This window comes from Protobothrops mucrosquamatus, unplaced genomic scaffold (genome assembly GCF_001527695.2).
Source record: "Protobothrops mucrosquamatus isolate PMUCROS unplaced genomic scaffold, P.Mucros_1.0 scaffold953, whole genome shotgun sequence".
In the NCBI taxonomy this organism is placed as follows: Eukaryota; Metazoa; Chordata; class Lepidosauria; order Squamata; family Viperidae; genus Protobothrops; species Protobothrops mucrosquamatus.
This window is the reverse complement of record NW_015387198.1, coordinates 139,809-161,542: the sequence shown is the minus strand read 5'-3', so window position 1 is coordinate 161,542 and position 21,734 is coordinate 139,809. Positions and strand designations below refer to the sequence as shown.

At 43.4% G+C, this 21,734-nt stretch overlaps 1 protein-coding gene across 1 annotated transcript in view; it reads right to left on the bottom strand.

Annotated features, from left to right (window-relative positions):
• Window positions 1-21,734, bottom strand: part of ANK3 (ankyrin 3) — a gene marked incomplete at its 5' end in the record, with an annotated part of 147,572 nt that overhangs the window by 32,960 nt on the left and 92,878 nt on the right. Inside the window, 8 exon segments of the mRNA XM_029284794.1 lie at window positions 3,334-3,415; window positions 7,897-7,923; window positions 8,505-8,627; window positions 10,210-10,335; window positions 11,314-11,542; window positions 13,470-13,566; window positions 15,491-15,698; window positions 18,756-18,967. Coding sequence (XP_029140627.1) covers window positions 3,334-3,415; window positions 7,897-7,923; window positions 8,505-8,627; window positions 10,210-10,335; window positions 11,314-11,542; window positions 13,470-13,566; window positions 15,491-15,698; window positions 18,756-18,967 — 1,104 coding nt within the window.

Here is a 21,734-nt window from a genome sequence, read left to right as displayed (position 1 = left end):
AAGCAAGGAATATAAATTCATTTGAAAGCAAATGACGTTTTTTTATTTGGGGGAATGGTTTTCCTGGCATTTCTACTGCTGATTTGAGCATGCTGATTTAATCTGATCCTGAGGACTGCTGGAATTATTAAAAGGTATGACTTTCAAAGAAAAAAAACTCCCTTCCAAAGATAACTGAATTTATTCTTCTAAGATTGAACTGTCAACCCTAAGAATAGGGACTTTGGGAAAGGCTACTCTTCTATCATTAGCCTTCAAAGTTCCTGTTCATAAGATACAAGTGGTGATTTCCTGAATTTGTTTGTTCGTTCGTTCATTCATTCTCAATTTTGGCACTGCCCGACTCCACATTGATTCTGGGAGGCATTGACATGGGGGTATCATGTATAAAGAGGGTCAGCTTCAAATTAGGAAATTCTTAGCTACATTGACCGAGTTTTACAACAAGCTTCTTCCCTTCCTTCTAGTAGAGATACTGGTGGGGTCTGGTAGGTAAGAATGCTCATTGTTTAATTTGAATATTGATTTATAAAGGTTAGATGTAAAGATAATTAAGATATATATAAGCTAAAAATTTATTGATGAACGTAATAAATATGTTTTTACTTAGCTGTAATAACAAAAACTATTAGCTTAAATATGAGATAGTAGATATCAAGAGAAAAAGAGAGGAGGTATTAAATGTTGAAATAAGAGAAATGTTGGTTGCTAAATTTAAGATATTTGGAAATTAACAGAAAATCAGAAGGTTATATTGTATTATTAATTGGTTGATGTAAGATGGTGAGAATTCAAATAGATAAGACGTGTATCCCGAACATTAGATCTTGTGATGGATTGCGATAAAGGGAATTGGGGTTATTTAAAACTTGGAAATTATAAATATTACATGTTAAATTTAAATATTAATGGGACACTAACAATTGGGAAAAACTAATTAGGACATTGATTGTCTATAAAGATGGAATGATAAAATAACTAGGATATGTATAAACTAAAAATTATTGATAAATGTAAGAACGTTATTTTTATTTAATCGATATAATAAGAGTTGTATTAGTTTAACTATGAGACAGTAAATACTAAGGGGAAAAGAGAGGAAACATTTAATGTAATAGTTTGAGATCTGTACTAAAGAGATTTGTATGTTATTGAATTATCAATTAACTCAGCCGTGGGCACGTTGCTTTTTAAAAATTTAAATGTAAAACTAGAAAATCAATAAAATTTTCTTTAAAAAATATATAAAAAGAATGCTCATTGTTTAATTTCCTGTGTGTTGTTACGTTAAGGGAACTGGGGGAAAATGCAATGTGGTAGGTGACAGTCCAGTTCCAGCAGTTGGTGCTCTGTGTCTGTGACTACCGTAGCTAAAATTTCCCAGCGCGGGAATGCGAAAATGTAAACAAGTTTGTATGTTGAGCGTACAAACAAACAAACTGCCGTACAGTGGAAAGTGTAAGCTGAGAGGGCACGGAGTTTTAATCCAGAAGATATGAGAATCAGCTACAAAAGTCAGAGACTGCCAACTGTTGACCATGGCTCGTGTTACCACATTACGCTGAGTTTTTGGAAAGCTTTGAAGATTTGCGCTTGCTGAGGGGAACTCTGAGACGTGAGCTAATCAAAAGATAAAAATGACAATGGACCAAAAAAAGGTCCAGGGTGCTGCTAACTTTGCTCTTCTGTGGGAGAGCTGCCATTTTAAAGCCAACACTCCACTCACAGCAATAACTTCTTCCCCCACCCCCAAAGGGCAACCATCTTGAAGAACGTCGCCATGGAATGCCTGGGCCACACAGGTTTTGAGGAAAAGGGAGGACCATCGTCCTGAGCCAATCCCTGAAAGCACTAATTAATTTATGACACGCTGATAATTAAAAGGATAAAGGCATAACCTCCATGTCAGTGAAATAACCTTCTCGTGTTCTTTTGCTAAAATTGCTTTGTTGATATTTCAAATCAACCTGGCTGTTTTCTTTAAAGCAAGGACACATTTTTTTAGGCAAACAAGAAGCTGGTGTTAGCCTAGTAGACTTACATCGGCGTGTAGTGAAATTTTATTTTAAAATTATATGTATCTATTCACTGTCCAGTCGACCCTACAAAAGGCCATAGGTTGCACTTCTGTAAGGTTAACTGGACAGTAAATAAATGCACATAATTTTAAATTAAAATTCCAACCTTTAGTTCAGTGATGGCAAACCTTTTAGAGACCGAGTGCCCAATCTGCAACCCAAAACCCACTTATTTATCGCAGGGTGCCAGGTGGGCGTGGCCCACTGGGTGGGTGTGGCTTGGTGGTCATGGCAGACTGGGTGGGTGTGGCCAAGGTGGGTGTGATCACCCTCGACGTTGTTCATGGGGAGGGACACCTGTGGGGGCTGGGCAAGGTTGGGGGACATCCAGGGGGTCTCTGGCAGGTGGGGTGGTGGGCAGGAGGCTCGTCCTGTGGGGGTGAGGCGAGGCAAGGCGAGGCAGGGTGGGAGTGCCATTGTCACAGGGCAAGGTGAGGCAGGGGCCGGGGCGGCTGCTGCCCGACACCATCGGCCCCGGCACACCGAGGCCAGCAAGCGCATGGGTGCTGGGATGCATCCAGCCATGTGGGACCTCGGCGAGTTAGCGGGCGGCTGGTTGAAGAGGGACAGTTGCCATCTCCGGGGCATGGCGTGCGTGCCCACAGAGAGGGCTCTGAGTGCCGCCTCTGGCACGCGTGCCATAGGTTCGCCACCACTGCTTTAGTTCCATAGGTTGGAATTCTAGGACTAAGTCTGAAAATACTTTGGTCCAACCTATTCATGTAAAATCCAATTCCTATGTGGAGGGCTATAATACAAAAACAGCCTGTTAAAGTGCCATTAGCTATATACCAGCAGCAAAAGGCAGATTTGTATTAAGAAATTCATGCCATTTGAGAGCAGAAGTGCTATAGACAGTTGCTTTTTTTCTAAAATAAGCTTAATCTGATGTAATGTGTATTTGGTCCCCAGCTGAAACACCACCGAGGGCATCTTTGGATTAACTGTCAATTATGAGATATCACCATCTTGTCTCTGGAAAGGGAGACAGACCAGCTTCTTTGGCTAGGTAACCCCAGAAAACCAATTCTCCACAAATGATTCACGTAGTCCACGGACATTTCAAAAGAAGATGGTTGGTGTCCTTGTTTGAGTTTCTCAAGTTGTTTGGGCCCAAAAGGAGCGCTTTGAATAATTGGAGGGCGTTGCTTACCGAATCGCACCCCTTCCAATGACATAAAATACAACGTTTATAGAAAAAATGTCTCTTTTAATGAAAATTTAGTTTACAATCTTAGTACGTTAGGAAACTCACTCATGCCAGGCTCTGTCAGATAGCTGTAGCGCTTACGTAGAGCTAGGGACACAAAGTTCTGTCTGCGGTCGGTCTTCTCTGTCTGTAAGAAAACATATGTCTTTTTGGAACTTGGAAGAGACATCCCCATTGAAAGCAGATGCCCTTCTGTATTTCAAGCACAGTCTTATTAGCAGAAAATAAAAAGTAACAGAATATTAGCAGAAAATAAAAAATAACAGAGTTGGAAGGGATTTTTGAGGTCTCCTAGTCCAACTCCCTGCTCAAACAGGAAACCCTATACCAGGAGTAGGCAACCTTGGCTCTTTTATGACTCGTGGACTTCAACTCCCAGAATTCCTGAGCCAGCACGGCTCAGCTTGGAAACCTCTCCCTTTCCCCTCAGCATGGCTGGCTCAGGAATTCTGGGAGTTGAAGTCCACGAGTCATAAAAGAGCCAAGGTTGCCTACCCCTGGACTAGGCCTAGGCCGCTTTGTGACTTGTGGACTTCAACTCCCAGAATTCCTGAGCCAGCATGGCTCAGCTTGGAAACCTCTCCCTTTCCCCTCAGCATGGCTGGCTCAGGAATTCTGGGAGTTGAAGTCCACGAGTCATAAAAAGAGCCAAGGTTGCCTACCCCTGCCCTATACCATTTCATTATCCCAGCCTTGTTTTAAACAGCAGTCAGGATAGGCAAAGATCTGCTTTAAAAAACAGGGAATATACCCCTCATCCCATTCATTCCCAGGCTTCAAAAGGCCTCAGGGGTCCAGTGGTGCCAAAAGAAAGAAAAAATCTTGCACTTAAGAAGTCGTAAGAGCTTGAAAGTGATACTGTCTACCTACAGGATACACAATCTGGTTTTATGTTTTCCTGGCCCTGCAGTTCAGAACAACCAACTTTCCATAGGGTGAAGCCCCTTCCCTCACACCCCCTCCAACTGATCTCCACTTTGGTGTGTTTTGATCCAGTTTCAAAGCTTGGATTTTGAACATTTAAGCATGTGCTTAGAGAACCTGCACGAAATAGAAAAACGGAAGGATATTTCACCTTAGAGGGGAGTCCAGTTTGTGCAAATTCTATTGGCATATGTTAAACGTTCAATTTAAAATGAAATAAATTTCACCCTTCTCTTATTCAGATTAAACCTTTCACATAACTGGGCCTATATAGTCCCTTTCTGTGGTAACTAGAGGACGGATGGCCCTAGCTCCATTCTCCCTTTGGGGGGGGCCATAAAAAAGGAAGAACGGACACCCTCGGGGCTAACTATGATTTCACCTAGTATGAGCTGATTTGGGGGCATATACCCCTCCTCTCTCACGGAGAGCAGAACGAACCCAGGGCCCTGTGGGCTAGCTCTGCTGCTGCCCCAATGTCCTAAGTTCGTGAGTATTTGATTCACAATGAAACAGGAAGGAATAAAAATGTGGGGAAATGCTGAACCCCAAAACTTGCCATCCATAATGTCATTCCTAAGCTACATGGATGCAATCTCCGAAGTCATGTTTTATTTAGCAGAACTGGCAAAGCATTTGCAAGATGGCTTTGCCAAATGCCTTGACGTGTCAAGCATCCTTCCTCCAAAGCAAAGGTTTACTACAGTGGTGTGAGTGCTTTCCCACGAGCACGTGTCCAAGTGCATCTACAGTTTGGTTTGTGTCAGGACGTGATCACGGAGGCAACCTAAGAAAACCTCTGAAGCATCAGTGCCTGATGCTAATGGACGTGACCCCCTTTGAAGAGGGACATTTTCCACCCAATGGAAAGTGACCTGGGATCTGGTGCATGCAAGACCCAATGCAGCCCCCTTGAAGACAATCACCTAGCAAGGATAATGGTTGTATCACCAGGTCCCCATGATAAAAGCTCTTCCATCACCACTGCACAGTTTACACCACAGTTATAATTTCTGGCTACAAATGAGAGCACCCACACACTACAAGATTACAGTTATTACACTGAACAAATCAGGCCAGCTTTAACCGAGGTTAATCAAATACTTCTGCCAAAATCAATTTGCACGTAAAGCACAGAAATGACAAGGCACGCCCACTTTAAGGTGAGTACAGAAAGGACAAATAAAAGGCACGGAAGGGGTTGGTTTTTATTTCAATGTGCACAAAGGCAAGAGCGAGGGTTAGCGAACCAGCTTCTAGCAGTTTGTATTCTGCGTCCCTATGTACAGTTTCATACTTTTATTTAGCAATAGTTACAGGAATAGCTACAGTAGTGGCCAAAATTGTGGAATCCTTTTGGGAAAAGTGTATTTTTGAGGTTTGATGGCTAATAACACCACTTTTTGGGGGGGGGAGTAGTACCATAAAATTATATATCAATGGAAAGATAATTTAATCAAGAATATAATGCAACATAGTTTGTTCAATTGTCTGTACTGTATTCTATGAAAAGGTATAGCCAAATAACCAGAAAAAGGAAGCACAACTTGCTTAGGTTGATCTCAGGTAGCTTTCCTTCACCTGATGGTAGCCAATGAGCATGAGTGTTTAGAGAGCCAATCAGATGTCATTTTGTTTTGGCAATGAGCCAATCAGATCACAGTAGGATTCAGTGATTGATGTCCTGTATTGAAGCTGAGAGGAGGACATTTGTCAGTGTGTTATGTGATGGCTATCAAGTTGGTTGGGTTTTTTTGTGTTCTTTCATTGAGTGAGCTTGTAAAACGTAATAAAATTAAAGTCATGGTGCAAAGAGTTGACTGGTCGCCCAGAAAGCGATGTAAAATAGTATTATGAAGTGAACAAGGCTGCAGTTATAAAGGAATTGGAAGAAAAAGGGGTGGAAACTTAACCAAAGGCGGCATTTCTACTGTACACTTTTCCCAAAAAGTTTCCACAATTTTGGCCACTACTGTATAAAAGAAGCAAAATGATTGGGGAATTTAAAGGATGTTTGTTTGAAACGGATAGAAAACAGTTATTTGATAGCTGGGAAGGTTACCAGAATGGTTGAACATCCCAAGTGGTGAGACTTAAAAGGTGCTGAAATTGGTGATTTAAGTCCCATTGACTGCAAAGGCAGCCTAAAGCCCATGTTTAACTCTTCTCAAATTATTGAGATTTTTAACACACTTGACTCAAGCTGATTCATGCTTTTTTTTTTCATATAATGTCCCCTATCAAGGCAATATGAAACGGTTGGCACAACTATAAATTTCACTGAGACAGCCTTCCTCCTTCTTCTCCTCCTTATACTTTGCCAATAGCTGGCAGTTTTGCACCAAGATCCTAACCAGGTATCCTCAGTGTGGTCCTTCCCACATGGGTTGTAACTAACATGTCAGAACAGCTTTTAATTCAGGTAACTGTAATCCCAATTACATCCGGTTTATTTATTCACAAGCGCATTCTCGAGTATTAACTCCTTGTGGTTCAAACACTCTAGAAGGTTTAGAGCAGTGGTTCTCAACCTTTTTAATGTCGCGACCCCAACCGGTCGTAAGTCGAGGACTAAACCAGTCGTAAGTCGAGGACTAAACCGGTCGTAAGTCGAGGACTAAACCGGTCGTAAGTCGAGGACTACCCAACCGGTCGTAAGTCGAAGACTTTCCCTGCCCGGGAGCGCCGCACATGCGTTGTTCCGCCCCCTGCGCCAGCCGAGGTGTATCTGGCAAGCGGCAGAGACGGAGCAGGCCGACCACCAGCTGGCCCAGCCCAAGGGAGGTAAGGCACCCGCCGGAAAAGGGGAAAAAATGGCGGATAAAAAAAATGGTGGACAGCCTTGCTTAGCGACCCCCATGAAATGGTCGATCGACCCCAAATGGGGTCCCGACCCACAGGTTGAGAACCACTGGTTTAGAGAGAGAGGTTTGTATGCCTGTGCCTGTATAACACAGAACGGGTTATATAAATTGTATATGGGAAGTTTGAAGAGGAAATTTGACTATCCGTGATTTTAAATGAATAAAAATGGCTTTTCTGTTTATTGGAAGGAAAATGTGATATTTTCCTGGGGGGGGGGGGAAGTCAGATATTTAAGGTGAAACAGAGTTAGCAAATTTGACTGTAGTTTGCATTAATTTATGTCTAAAGGCGGGGGGTTCAAGCAGACCCATCCCACTTCTGACCTGATTTAAAGTTCCCAGATATGTTTGTGTTCTGCCTCGTAACAGCCTGGCGCTGAAGTAAGAGAATTTAGTAGGTCCTGGCTACCCACAAGGAGCATTTAGCCGAGAACAAGTCATAGGGAAGTACAGTCCATTGACCGTACCCTAGTAAGGGATATTTCCCTCCACAAACACTTGAGAAAAACGTGGCACAATTTTTCGCATGGAAGTTTTACTTTTCTTGTTGAAAGCTGTGTTGTGAAACAGTCCATCGAGGAGGAAGAGGAAGAGGAAGAGGGGAAGCTGAATATGAAATTAGGAAGAAAAGTGCCTCTGTTGCTCTAAGCAGCGTGTGGTACATCATTTGATGCTTGCAATTTTTTCTATTTCACAGAAAAGCATAAACATGCGCGGAGTTTGAGAATTCAGGCTAGAGAAACCTTACTGCAGGGTGACAGAAATTTGAATATAAGCTCTCCATTACAATAAAGGTAAAATAAAAAGCGTTTTGTATTACCTCGTCATCTTGATCTGATTCTGTTTCCTTTTGGTCCCCAGATGAATTGCAGAGACAAGGAATATTATAACGGACCGCAGGGGAAAGAATATCAGGAGATGAAAAAAAGGCCAAGTAAGGAAGCACACAAATGCAAGCTAATTCATAATAGACAAAGCAAACCAATATCAACAACAACAACAAAAAACAGGTTAACAAACAAAACTCTACGTCAAATGCAAATCAACACACGACATTCCTAAAAGCAGAAAGTCTAGGAACTCTAAGCGGAAGCAGGACCTGGGAAGGAAGTTTCCCAGCCTTTTAAAAAAAAAACAAAACAGAAACAACCGTAACTGGGAATTTTTAAAATGCTTCCTGCTGAAAGAGTGCAAAACATGCCGAGTCCCCCCAAAAGTTTTGAGCTCAGAATCACTCAGTGCCAGGACATCATTTTGAACTTGGGATGTTTTCCACACTTCTACTTTCTGCAGACATGAAAAGAGTTACGACGTAGAAAGGCTGGCTTAACCTGAGCGCAAGACGGTCGTTCCTATTGGGTAGCAGGTACTAACTCTTAATGCTGCTACCGGGGCTACTAAGCGGCCACGTTGTCTCCGGGGCTGTACCTTTTTGTGTGCTGGCAGAGTGATGTTCAAGTTGCAAACGGCCGTCTGGGGCAGACCTTTTGTTGTCTTTGGCTCTTTGAGAAAGGATAAGCGGCCACAAGGCTCTTGGCTGGTGTCTCTGATCTACAAGTCAATAAGACAACAGAGGTCGGTTGGAAAGGACGGCTCTACTTTGCATTTCACCTACATTTAGTTTGCCCATTTAACCGAAAGAAGAACCCTCCGGGAATATTTTTTTGAGAATAGAAGGAGTTCCTTTGAACACATACTAAGACAGGATCCCCATCTATGCCCCTACGGCAAGGCTTTTCAACCAGTGGTACGGGTACCACCTGTGGTACACTGGCACCTGGTAGGTGGTACGCGACCATCCTAGAAAAGTGGTAGCAGGGGAGGGAAATGAGCTGAACCGGTGGCAGCACCGCACAAGCCTGAGTGAGAGACGGCTGGAGCTGCAGGGCTGTCAGGGCTCAGTGGAAGCGCCAGGATCAGCGCCAGGCTCCAGCTGGGGCTCAGCACTGATCCTAGCGCTTCTGCTGAGCCCAGAAGAAGCGCCGATCAGCTGGAATGTTGCAGCCTCTCCAGGGTCTTGTGATTTACATTCAGATGCTTGGCAACTGATTCATATTTATGACGGTCGCAGTGTCCCAGGGTCATGTGAAGTGACCAAAACCTGCTGCAACCACCCAGCAGACGGGGGGAATAAAAACCAAACACCCCCCCACCCCACCCCCGCTGCCAATCCTCAACAGAAATGCTCACAACAATGAAAATCTCGGACAGGAGGAAGAGCACCGCCAGGTAGGCAGGCAGGTGTCTTGCTCGGCTGTGGCTTGGGGGGCACTTTTTTCAGTGCCATTGTAACTTCAAACAGTCACTAAGCGAACTGTTGTAAGTCGAGGACTACCTGTACTTTTATCATTTTTTTTCTTTTTTCTTTTTTTTGGGGGGGTCAAGTTTTTGACACCTTGCTAGGCGACTGGTGGTACTCGGATATTGCCGTATCCCAAAAGTGGTACAATGGGTGAAAAGGTTGAAAAACCCTGCCCTACGGTACACATTAGCTTCCCACTCTAGGTTGCCAAAGTCCAACGCTGGGACAGCAACCACGAGGTCCCTCAGTTGTCCTAGCTTCATAAAGCTGCAGGAGTTGGCCAAAGTTTGGGAGCGTTTTCCCTGATGCCCCCCTTTCCTTCGCCACAGGCTTACGTGGCTGTTGCCCTTTAAGAAACGAGCACCCGTCATGAGTAATACTCCTTAGAATCAGGGATGGCAGCTATTTCACACCATCAGGAACGGGGCCAGGAAGGCCACCTAAAAGCTATCAATCTGGGGGCACCAGAAAGATCTTGGCCATTTCCAGACTCGCCGTTTCCAGAGGTGGTGGTGAACACCTGGAAAGAACCTTTTGAACGCCAAACCAACAATCCAGATTGTGTCTCGGTGCAGGGATGCACACAAAGAGCGGCAGCTGGTCTTCAGTTAGGGAGCTAAGAGGAACTGCTGGAAAGCAGCTCAACCATCAGCAGGAAATTCATCCCATGCCTTAGTGGCCTGTCACCATCCCATCTCCCCTAAGAGGTTCGTGTGAAGAGAGTGATGGCACATGGAGAGAGCCATCACCAGAAGTACCCCAAGCCTCTCCTTCCAATTGTCAGTTCACAAGAGCTTTGTCCCCCGATCCTACGGCAGCCGTGGCTTTTACCTTGATAGAAAATGGCAGTCTATTTTCCTTGAAAGCATAAAAATTAAATACAAGCTGTTGTCCTCCTTTGGTTAAAGGAGCTAGATTTCCATAACAATCCACATAAATGGGTTTTCCTTCCAAAACCTGTTGGGAGGGGAAAAAAAACAACCAATTGGATTAATGTCCAAAGAATTACGATAAATAGGAAGTATCCCACTTGGCGAACTTATTCTTCCAGGCTCTTATGAGGCAGGCTACATGCTTTTGATGTGCCTTTGGTTGGAACTGAATTAAACCAAGGCTGATCTGCACAGGCTTCATGTCATATTCGATACATTTTGAAAGGCTCGCCCACAGTCTATGTCACAGTGGTGGCGAACCTATGGCACGTGTGCCAGAGGGGGCACTCAGAGCCCTCTCTGTGGGCACGCACCCTTCGCTCTTTGGCTAAGTTTTCGCAGGAAAAAGCCATTTCTCAAGCTCCTTCCTGGCGAAAACAGAGCCAAAGCGTGCCACGCTCTTGTTGAGAGCAATCCTGCGAAAACAAGAATGACAAAGGACAGCACAGTTAGTTCTGAAAATGAAATCCTTAAAGTGTGGAATTCTCTGCCAAATAATTTTAAGTCAATGAAAGCACTTGGGATTGCTTTCCTTACTTTGTTTGGATCATCTTATGCTTGTGAGCAGCTGTTTTCAGATTTGAATTATATCAAATCTGACACCAGAAACAGACTAACAGATGACCTGAGTGCTGCATGTGTTGCTCTCAAACTGACAAAGCATGAGCTAAGGTTAGACAAATTATCAGCATGCATACAACGGCAGAAATCACATTAATTGTTCAAAAGCATGCCAAATGCAAACCTTTTACCTTTCAATAAAAAGTTGTTTGTATCATTGAAAGTTTTGTTATTGTATTTTTTTTCTTTTAAGACCAAAGATGTTAATGTATGAGTTGTTTTTTCTAAACTAAAACCTCAGTATTCAGGTTAAATTGCCGTGTTGGCACTTTGCGATAAATAAGTGGGTTTTGGGTTGCAGTTTGGGCGCTCGGTCTCTAAAAGGTTCGCCATCACTGGCCTATGATTATCACGAAGACCTTTGCTGTTAAACCACAAATACCTCAATATCTTTGCTTCTTGCAACTTCTTCAAAATTCTCCTGCTGCTCCAGCGTTTTGTCAACTTTGTCATCTGTCATACAGAAGCAGCGCAAATTGGATTCCACCGCATCGTTTGTTTTGGCAAAAATGACGAACTTGGCCATGTAAGGGACACATATCAATTCCCTATATAGCTGTGTGGCCAACCCAACCGTTTCAAGAACTTGATGGCAATCTGCTAGCCAAAATCTAGAGAGGGGAAAGGGAAAGAGACTAGATTAGACAGAGAGATAGGGATAAACAGTTCATTTTCATACAACTAGTTCATAAGGACATGAACAAAATAAATATCCCATTGGAGTACCAATCAAATTACGACTCTTCCTCTATAATCATTATCTGTCTCAATTAGAATAATGTGTCCTGAATGTATACCAAGAGCCCCACAGTTTTTCTTGGATTTTTAGTTTACTTTCAGATGTTTTTCCCCAAAGCTGGAGGCGTACAAACTACAGTAGGGGCCAAAATTGTGGAAACCTTTTGGGAAAAGTGTACAATAGAAATGCCACCTTTGGTTAAGTTTCCACCCATTTTTCTCCTAATTTCTTTATAACTGTAGCGTTGTTCACTTAATAAATACTATTTTACATTGCTTTCTGGGCAACCAGTCCACTCTTTGCACCATGACTTTAATTTTATTATGTTTTACAAGCTCACTCAATGAAAGAAAAAAAACCCCAACCAACTGGATAGTGATCACATAACACACTGACCAATGTCCTCCTCTCAGCTTCAATACAGGACATCAATCACTGAATCCTACTGTGATCCGATTGGCTCATGGCCAAAACAAGAGGACACCCGATTGGCTCTCTAAACACTCATGCTCATTGGCTACAATCAGATGAAGGAAAGCTACCTGAGATCAACCTAAGCAAGTTGTGCTTCCTTTTTCTGGTTATTCGGCTATAACTTTTCATAGAATACAGTACAGATAATTGAACAAACTATGTTGCGTTACGTTCTTGATTTAAATTATCTTTCCATTGATATATAATTTTATGGTACTACTCCCCCCCAAAAAGTGATGTTATTAGCCATCAAACCTCAAAAATACACTTTTCCCAAAAGGTTTCCACAATTTTGGCCACTACTGTATACAGAGTTATGTTTCCTTTCTTTCTCTTATCACATGCGTTCACTTCAGTTGCACCTTGTTGCACAGGAAGCTTATTAAAATCAGAGTTGCAACCTTGGATGATGGCTTGCTTTTTAAGTGCTCTGTACACAGAGGAGCAACAAATGGCAATGTTAAGAGATTAAGATAACCTTTATTGTCATTTTTTTTTTTACTGTGGGCACAACGGCACACATCAAAAATGAAATTTAGTTGCCCGCTCTCAAAGTGAAACACATACATGACATACACCTAAACATACTATGTACAACATATGTATAGACCCATACCCCTACATATATGTAACAAATATATATTAAATACTGTCCATCTTGAATATATAACGGAAGGAGGAAGCTTGAGAGTTCGCAAGGTTAATGCTGTATGGAATGAAACTATGGCTGAATCTGGATGTTCTGCTACGGATACCACGAAGCCCCCTCCTCCCAGAAGATAACAAGGAAAACAGGTCATGGAGAGGATGTGTAGTGTCCCAGATAATCTTGCGGACCCTGCTCAAGCAGCGCTTCTGTGCTATGTCCTGGATGGGAGGGAGGGAACGGCCAATGATCTTTTCGGCCGTCCTCACCACTCTCTGGACCGCCTTCCTGCCTGAAGCAGTGATGCTTCCAAACCAGACTGTGATGCTGTATGACAGGATGCTCTCCATCGTCCCTCTGTAGAAAGTGGTCAGGACAGGGGAAGGAAGATGTGCTTTTCTAATGGGTATTTATAAGTAATGGAGCTGCAGTTCATGAGAGCTGCTTGGGTCATTTAGGGCCATTCTCTATCTACCCCAGAGGGTTGTTGGTATGGGGAAAAAAAATAGGAATAAGGAATGCAGCTGATGAGCTCTTTGAAGAAAACCAGTCAGAATCGTTGTCGTCATCTGGAATTGCATTTTGTGAAACGGGCAGCTATAAAAAATGTGATTAGTAAATTTGATCTTTCGTTTCCAGATGAGGATGAAGGCAGTCTGCTTTTTGCTCTTTGTCCTACCTGGCTGAAACGTTGGTTGTAAAGGAGACACAATCGTTCACAAAAGTAAGGGGGGTGGTCCCCGTGATGTCCTCCCATTGCGCTGGTGAAGTGCCTCCTGACGGAGAAAAAAAAAAAGACACGTACTTCTTTTAAGAAAGAATCTCAGCTTTTTGGCCCAGTCTGGAATTGGGCTTTGGTCTGAGCCAAAGGTTACGAGCTCCCAAATCCCTTAGCACTGGACTCCCGGTCTACTGTTTCAGATGGAAGCCACTAATGGTTTTCCTCCCTGCCTGTGGAGGATGAAAACAGACCTTGGCCTGGGAGAGAAAACATACATGAGTCTCTGGGAGGTGCCTCTTGGGAGGACCCAGCCCCAGTCTGGAAATAAGGGTAGCTGACTAAGGAGATGCTAAAACAAAGAGAATCAAACAGTTGCTAAATATGGTCTCTGGGTAACTTCCGAGAGCAACACACAGTAAGGACACCTAAAAAGTCTGGAGACTTTTGTGCATGGATGATAGATAGGTAGATAGGTAGCAGTGGCGTAGCGTGGGTTGTCAGCACCCGGGGCAAGGCATCCCCCCCTCCACAGTGGGCGGCGTCGGCGACCCGGCGGCTCGGATCGGATTCACACAGCCAGCACTGCAGAGAGAGTGAGTGAGCCAGGCAGGGGCAGAGAGCTGCGAGTGCGAGTGCGCCCCCCCAGATGTTGCGCCCGGTGCGGCCGGGCCCCCCTGCACCCCCCACGCTACGCCTCTGATAGGTAGGTAGGTAGGTAGGTAGGTAGGTAGGTAGGTAGATAGATAGATAGATAGATAGATAGATAGATAGATAGATAGATAGATAGATAGATAGATAGATAGATAGATAGATAGACGGACGGACGGACGGACGGAAGGACGGACGGACAGAGATAGATAGATAGATAGATAGATAGATAGATAGATAGATAGATAGATAGATAGATAGATAGATATGATAGAGAGGGAGGGAGGGAATGAGGGAGGGAGAGAGAGAGAGAGATTGGATGGATGGATGGATGGATGGATGGATGGATGGATGGATGGATGGACGGACGGACGGATGGACGGACGGACGGACGGACGGACAGACAGGGAGGGAGGGAGCGAGTGAGATTGGATGGATGGATGGATGGATGGATGTAGATAGATAGATAGATAGATAATGGGGAGAGAGAGAGAGACAGAGAGACAGAGAGAGATATTCTGAGATTCTTTTACTCCAAAAATGAAAAAATGTTTTAAATACTGTTTAGCAAATTGTTTAATCAGATTTCTGCTGAAAGGAAAAAAATGTGCATCAAAGGTTAAAAGCTTCAGTCAGGAATTTTCAAAAGGAACACAGAAAAATCTAGACGTTGTTCATTAAGAATTCAGCAGACTTCTTATAGAGTTTCTGTTTTCTCCTTCCAGCCTCCCAGCGGAGGTGAATGTGTTGAGTTGGCCTGAAGTTCTAACCAAGCAAGCAGATCAGCTTCTGCCCATCCTGCTCACTCCAGTCGTGGTGGAGCTGGGGAGAAGCCGCTTGAGGCACCCAAGACTAACCCGGGTCACACAACCATTGGAAGAAGCTGCCGGAGGGTTTGCGGTCATCCTAAGGCAGTGATGGCGAGCCTTTTAGAGACCGAGTGCCCAAACTGCAACCCAAAACCCACGTATGCATCGTCGAGTGCCGGGTGGGCGTGGCCCATTGGGTAGGTGTGGCCCACTGGGTGGGCATGGCTGTGGTAGTAACGGCAGACTGGGTGGGACTAAAAAGTTCAATCAATCAATTCCAACTTTGCAAGATCTTTTTTTTCCCGCGAGAAGTTGAAATTGATTGAACCTTTTTTTTTTTTTTTTGCACACGGCGGCGGAGGCCTAAAGCGAAAAGGTTTTATAAAACCCAGCTGAAGGCCTAGGACTGGAGCAACGGCGTGCGTGCCCACAGAGAGGGCTCCGAGTGCCGCCTCTGGCACCCGTGCCATAGGTTCGCCACCACTGCCCTAAGGGAAATGCAGGAGCCCTGCTGGGTCTCACCTGTGATGCTACACAGCAGTCGAAGGCTGGGTATGGTGTCGCCTTTGTACCCGTTGGTCACTCCTTCCCCTGAGGGGGGTGGCACCGGAATCGTCATGGTGATGGGCTTATGGAATTTCCTCCTTCTGGGCTCCACGGTGACAATGGGGCTGAAGGTGGCTTTGTTGCCAAGGATCTTCTTAACCATTTCGTCCTGTACTGGTTGAGCCTAGTATTAATTCCAGAAAGAGTTTTAAATGGCTATAGGCACTGATTTCCAGAAAAAGCGAGTTGTCCTTTTTTTTTTCCAAAATGAGAAGGCTCATTTTGACAGGCCTTGTCCTGTCAAACTCACTCAACATATTCATATAAGCTAAGCTCAAATCTCAGCAACTTAGTGAACATACAATGAAGAGAAGGACGAGGGGGGACATGATAGCAGTGTTCCAATCTCTCAGGGGCTGCCCCAAAGAAGAGGGAGTCAAGCTATTCTCCAAAGCGCCTGAAGGCAGGACAAGAAGCAACGGGTGGAAACTAATCAAGGAGAGAAGCAACCTAGAACTAAGGAGAAACTTCCTGAAGTTAAAACAATTAACCAGTGGAACAACCTTCCTCCAGAAGCGGTGAATGCTCCAACACTGGAAGTTTTTAAGAAGAGACTGGACAGCCATTTGTCTGAAATGATATAGGGTTTCCTGCCTGAGCAGGGGGTTGGAGTAGATGACCTCCAAGGTCCCTTCCAACTTTACTACTACTACTACTACTACTACTACTACTACTACTACTACTACTACTACTACTACTATTATTATTATTATTATTATTATTATTATTATTATTATTATTATTATTATTATTACAATATCTGTGAGCCACAACATGGGACTGGTTATCTCAGGATGGTTTTTGATAGCCATGACACCACCCAATAAATATATGGGCTTAAGAAACGTTTTAAATAAATACATTGATTTCTCCTGCCTGCTGTCACTTGCTCGAGTGTCTTGAACAAAGGACTTCTTGTGATCTGGCCAAGTTGCCCCCAAAGTCCTGAATCTTAAAGGCCTAGTTGCAATCTCACAAGGGATTTATTTTTCCAGGATTCTAGAATAAATTTTGGGGTCATCCCCCAGGTATGAGAAGTACACAGTTCTTAATGTCCTAAAAAAAATCCATACTGAGAATACAGTCAAACAGGAGATGCACGTTGTTCACTGCAGTCTAGACCAGAGGTAGGCAGCCTTGGCTCTTTTATGACTCGTGGACTTCAACTCCCAGAATTCCCGAGCCAGCCATGCTGAGGGGAAAGGGAGAGGTTTCCATGCTGAGCCATGCTGGCTCAGGAATTCTGGGAGTTGAAGTCCACAAGTCATGAGGGGGCCATAGTTCCCCCACGCTGGCTCAGGAATTCTGGGAGTTGAAGTCCACGAGTCATAAAAGAGCCAAGGTGGCCTACCCCTGGATTAGGTGGAACCAACAGGCCCAAAATCCCTAGGGTGCTTCTGTGGCTAAAGAGTGGGGTGTCTTTTCACTCCGCCCCAGACCTTGCTTATTAGGAAATCCCAGGGCCGTGGAGTAGATGGTGTGTATATGGGGGGGCGGGAGGGAGAGAAAACCTTTTGAGGAAAGCAATGGAAAATAGCTACAGTAGACATGTCTGAAAGCAGCCATGTAGAAATACCCCAATAGGTAGGAGTAGAGACTGCATTGTATTCAGATAGTGGGGGGGATGATGGGGACTGTAGTCTGACCCATATGGAGAGGATTGGTCTACACCAGGGGTAGGCAACCTTGGCTCTTTTATGACTTGTGGACTTCAACTCCCAGAATTCCTGAGCCAGCATGGCTCAGCTTGGAAACCTCTCCCTTTCCCCTCAGCATGGCTGGCTCGGGAATTCTGGGAGTTGAAGTCCACGAGTCACAAAAGAGCCAAGGTTGCCTACCTCTGGTCTAGAATATGACATTCGCTTTTCCAGATCCATGAAACATCATTCCAGGGCCTCAAAAACAGCAGGTATGGTATCATTTCTGTAGGAGATGTGAAACTTTCCTGAATTCAGCTTTAAGGATAAACATTCGCGACAGATATCAGGTCCAATGAATGCAGATTAATGCCTGGCCCCCCTTTTTAATTCACTTCTTGTAAATTAAATCAGTTTCACCACCAAATGGGGGAATCTAAAGGAAGCCTCTTTGGGGTGACAGAACAAAAAATTTCTATCTGTGTGTTGATACAATAAAAGATATTGTTTCACTTCATCCTGAATAGAGTTGAGAGGCTAGATAAGACCCAAAAGGTTAATAAAATGTTAAGATACTGTTTCATTTTATCCTGAATAGAGTTGAGAGGCTAGATAAGACCCAAAAGGTTAATAAAATGTTAAAAGGGACTTTTAGGGTTGAGAGAGAGGACTGGAGAACAGCTGTAGCCTCTCTCCATGGGAGGTCAAGAAAGAAGTCCTGCCAGATTAACGTTAGAGATGAAGGAGAAAAAAGATTCAATCTTTTATAAAACCTGGGGAAAATTTTATCAGTGGGTTGAAACACGTTAGAATAAGAAGAGATTTTAGAGCTTTATTATATTAAGTATTAAGGTTGATGATTGGAAATAGCTGTTATGCTATCAACTATGTTAATTATTTAAAGGAATATTAGTGTTTTACCAAATGTCAGTTGTAACTATACTGATTTATTCTTTTTTTTATTATTAAAAGTTTTATAAAAGTTTTACAATATAATTGCTCCCTCTCCAAAACCCTCCCTCCCCTCCCCCCTCACTTCCCAGAGCTAATCACAGGGTTAACAATAGGATAATCATATTCTAACTAACATTAATCAATCCGATTTATTCTTATAAATGTCTAGTATTATATAAACAATAATATTCAATATGAAGACCCGGACGACAGCTTGTTCGCTGAATTATGTATTTACTGTAGTTATCCACACCCTGTCCCCTTTATCCCGATTTTCCTGTACCCGCACCGACCCCACCTTTTCCCTACCCATATAAAATCTAATAAAATATACTGCTCAAAAAAAATAAAGGGAACGCAAACCCCTTCAGTTCCATGTTAAAATGTTCCCTTTATTTTTTTGAGCAGTATATATTTAAAAAAGAAAGAAAGAAAGAAGTCCCTGCCTTGTCTGTTCACCAAGATCCAACTTGGCTCAGAAGGATGTGCAGAAATGGGACTGCTGTTCTGTTGGGCCCGAATGGATCCAGCCAGGCCCTGATCTGAAGCTTCTCCTCCATGGGGTTTCTCAAGACAAGAAGCTCCCTTACCTGGAGGCCCACACGGATTCTTTTTGTCAAGGCGCCTTCAGGGAAAGCAGCTTGGACCCGAGGCAGAGTGGTGCTGCTTAGGATGCCTCCTTCTGGCCCGATCTGGTTGCTCTCTTGCTTAATTCGCGAGACCACCGCAAAATACTGAGGGAAGTCCTTGGTGACGATCCTGCAGATCCGTTTCTTCTCCAGCTCTTCCACGCTGTCCATCTCTAAGAAAGGAAAACGGTCCAGACTCATCTTCACGGAGAATTTCCCCCCCTCCCCAGAGAATCCCTTCACTCTTGTCAGCCTCCCGCTCAAACCTCTCCGAATCAACTTTGAAGCATGCAGGTTTTAGTTTTACAAGCACTTCTGTTCCTATTTCAAAGCTTGCTATTATAATTCTTTTCTCAGAATGCGATTGGTTGAACTTTTGAGTCAGGCAAGAATTAAATATGGCTCCGGAGCCGATGTGCTAATTAATTTACAGTGTAATTAATTTTTCTCCCCAAGTAGTAGTAGTAGTAGTAGTAGTAGTAGTAGTAGTAGTAGTAGTAGTAGTAGTAGTAATAATAATAATAATAATAATAATAATAATAATAATAATAATAATAATAATAATAATAATAATAATAGTAATAATAAAGTTGGAAGGGACCTTGGAGGTCATCTAGTCCAACCCCCTGCTCAGGCAGGAAACCGTACACCATTTCAGACAGATGGCTGTCCAGTCTCTTCTTAAAAACTTCCAGTGTTGGAGCATTCAACGCTTCTGGAGGCAGGTTGTTCCACTGGTTAATTGTTCTCACTGTCAGGAAGTTTCTCCTTAGTTCTAGGTTGCTTCTCTCCTTGATCAGTTTCCATCCATTGCTTCTTGTCCTGCCTTCAGGCACTTTGGGGAAAAGCTTGACTCCCTCTTCTTTGTGGCAGCCCCTGAGATACTGGAAGGCTGCTATCATGTCCCCCCTCGTCCTTCTCTTCATTAAACTAGACATACCCAGTTCCAGCAACCGTTCCTTATATGTTTTAGCCTCCAGTCCCCTGATCATCTTTGTTGCTCTTCTCTGTACTCTTTCCAGAGTCTCAGCATCTTTTTTACATCATGGTAAATGAACAATTTATAGTTAAAACTTAAAAAGTATAGCCGTATTCTTCAACAATCATAATACACCGGCAAACATTAAAAAGAAGGATTTGCAGCTTAAAATCGCTTTCTTTTGATTCCAAATCTCCGGACAAGCACGTTCAATAGCAATGCCCAATGTCCAAATAAATCTTAAATGGTTGAAAATGCACAAGCTTATTTAAAAAAAAAAAATTCCGAGCCTTTTAATAATAACATTTGTAGTCTGCCAGACTCTTTCTGATTTCTGACTGTCCTCCAGCAACATCTGCTAGATCAAGAGAGTCACATTCTGAATCTGCTTGATGTCTCGGTCCCTTTTAATATCTATCTTGGCCAGCAGATGGTGTTTTACTCAGCAAAACCATGTTGGCTTTAACATTAAAAAAAAAAAGGCAAAAGGGAGGGGAATATTTATAGCAGACAGCAAAGCACCAGAGAGCTGGGAGTGCATCTGAGAGCAGGTATAATGCTTATTTAGCAATTTCTTCTTTTGAAGGATACCTTTCCCACAGAGAGATTCTTGGAGACTCCCCAAGCAGGGATTCATATGAGCACATGGCCTGAAAAAAAAAAGGCCTGAAAAAAAGTCAGAAGAACAGCAATGATCCAGGGATAAAACCAGAAGCATTAGAGAACAACTGTGCTGCTTAGCGAGCCCTATCCTGTTGCAGGCAGAACAAAAATATTAAACAAATAAAATATCAGCACCGTGTTAACAAAAATGTCAAAAGTGGTAAAAAAAAAAAACAATAGGAAAAACTATAAGACTAGATTGTGATGGTCAAAGGGTCATCCTTTGTTTCTGCTGGAAATCTGTACAAGGAAATCTTCCCCACTTTCCTCAATGGTCCCAATGGTAAGGACTATACAGACTCTAGAAAGAGTACAGAGAAGAGCAACAAAGATGATTAGGGGACTGGAGGCTAAAGCATATAAGGAACGGTTGCTGGAATTGGGGATGTCTAGTTTAATGAAGAGAAGGACGAGGGGGAACATGATAGCAGTGTTCCAATATCTCAGGGGCTGCCCCAAAGAAGAGGGAGTCAAGCTTTTCTCCAAAGCGCCTGAAGGCAGGACAAGAAGCAACGGATGGAAACTAACCAAGGAGAGAAGCAACCTAGAACTGAGGAGAAACTTCCTGACAGTGAGAACAATTAACCAGTGGAACAACCTGCCTCCAGAAGCGGTGAATGCTCCAACACTGGAAGTTTTTAAGAAGAGACTGGACAGCCATTGATCTGAAATGGTGTAGGGTTCCTGCCTGAGCAGGGGGTTGGACTTGATGACCTCCAAGGTCCCTTCCAACTTTATCATTATCATTATTATTATCATCATCATCATCATCATCATCATCATCATCATCATCATCATCATCATCATCATCATCATCATCATCATCAGGGGACTGGAGGCTAAAACATATAAGGAACGGTTGCTGGAATTGGGTATGTCTAGTTTAATGAAAAGAAGGACGAGGGGGGACATGATAGCAGTCTTCCAATATCTCAGGGGCTGCCCCAAAGAAGAGGGAGTCAAGCTATTCTCCAAAGCGCCTGAAGGCAGGACAAGAAGCAGCGGATGGAAACTAATCAAGGAGAGAAGCAACCTAGAACTAAGGAGAAACCTCCTGACAGTTAGAACAATTAACCAGTGGAACCTGCCTCCAGAAGCGGTGAATGCTCCAACACTGAAAGTTTTTAAGAAGAAACTGGACAGCCATTTGTCCAAAATGGTGTGGGGTTTCCTGCCTGAGCAGGGGGTTGGACTAGATGACCTCCAAGGTCCCTTCCAACTTTAGTATTATTATTACTATTATTATTACTACTACTACTACTACTATTATTATTATTTTCATTCATTCATTCATTCAT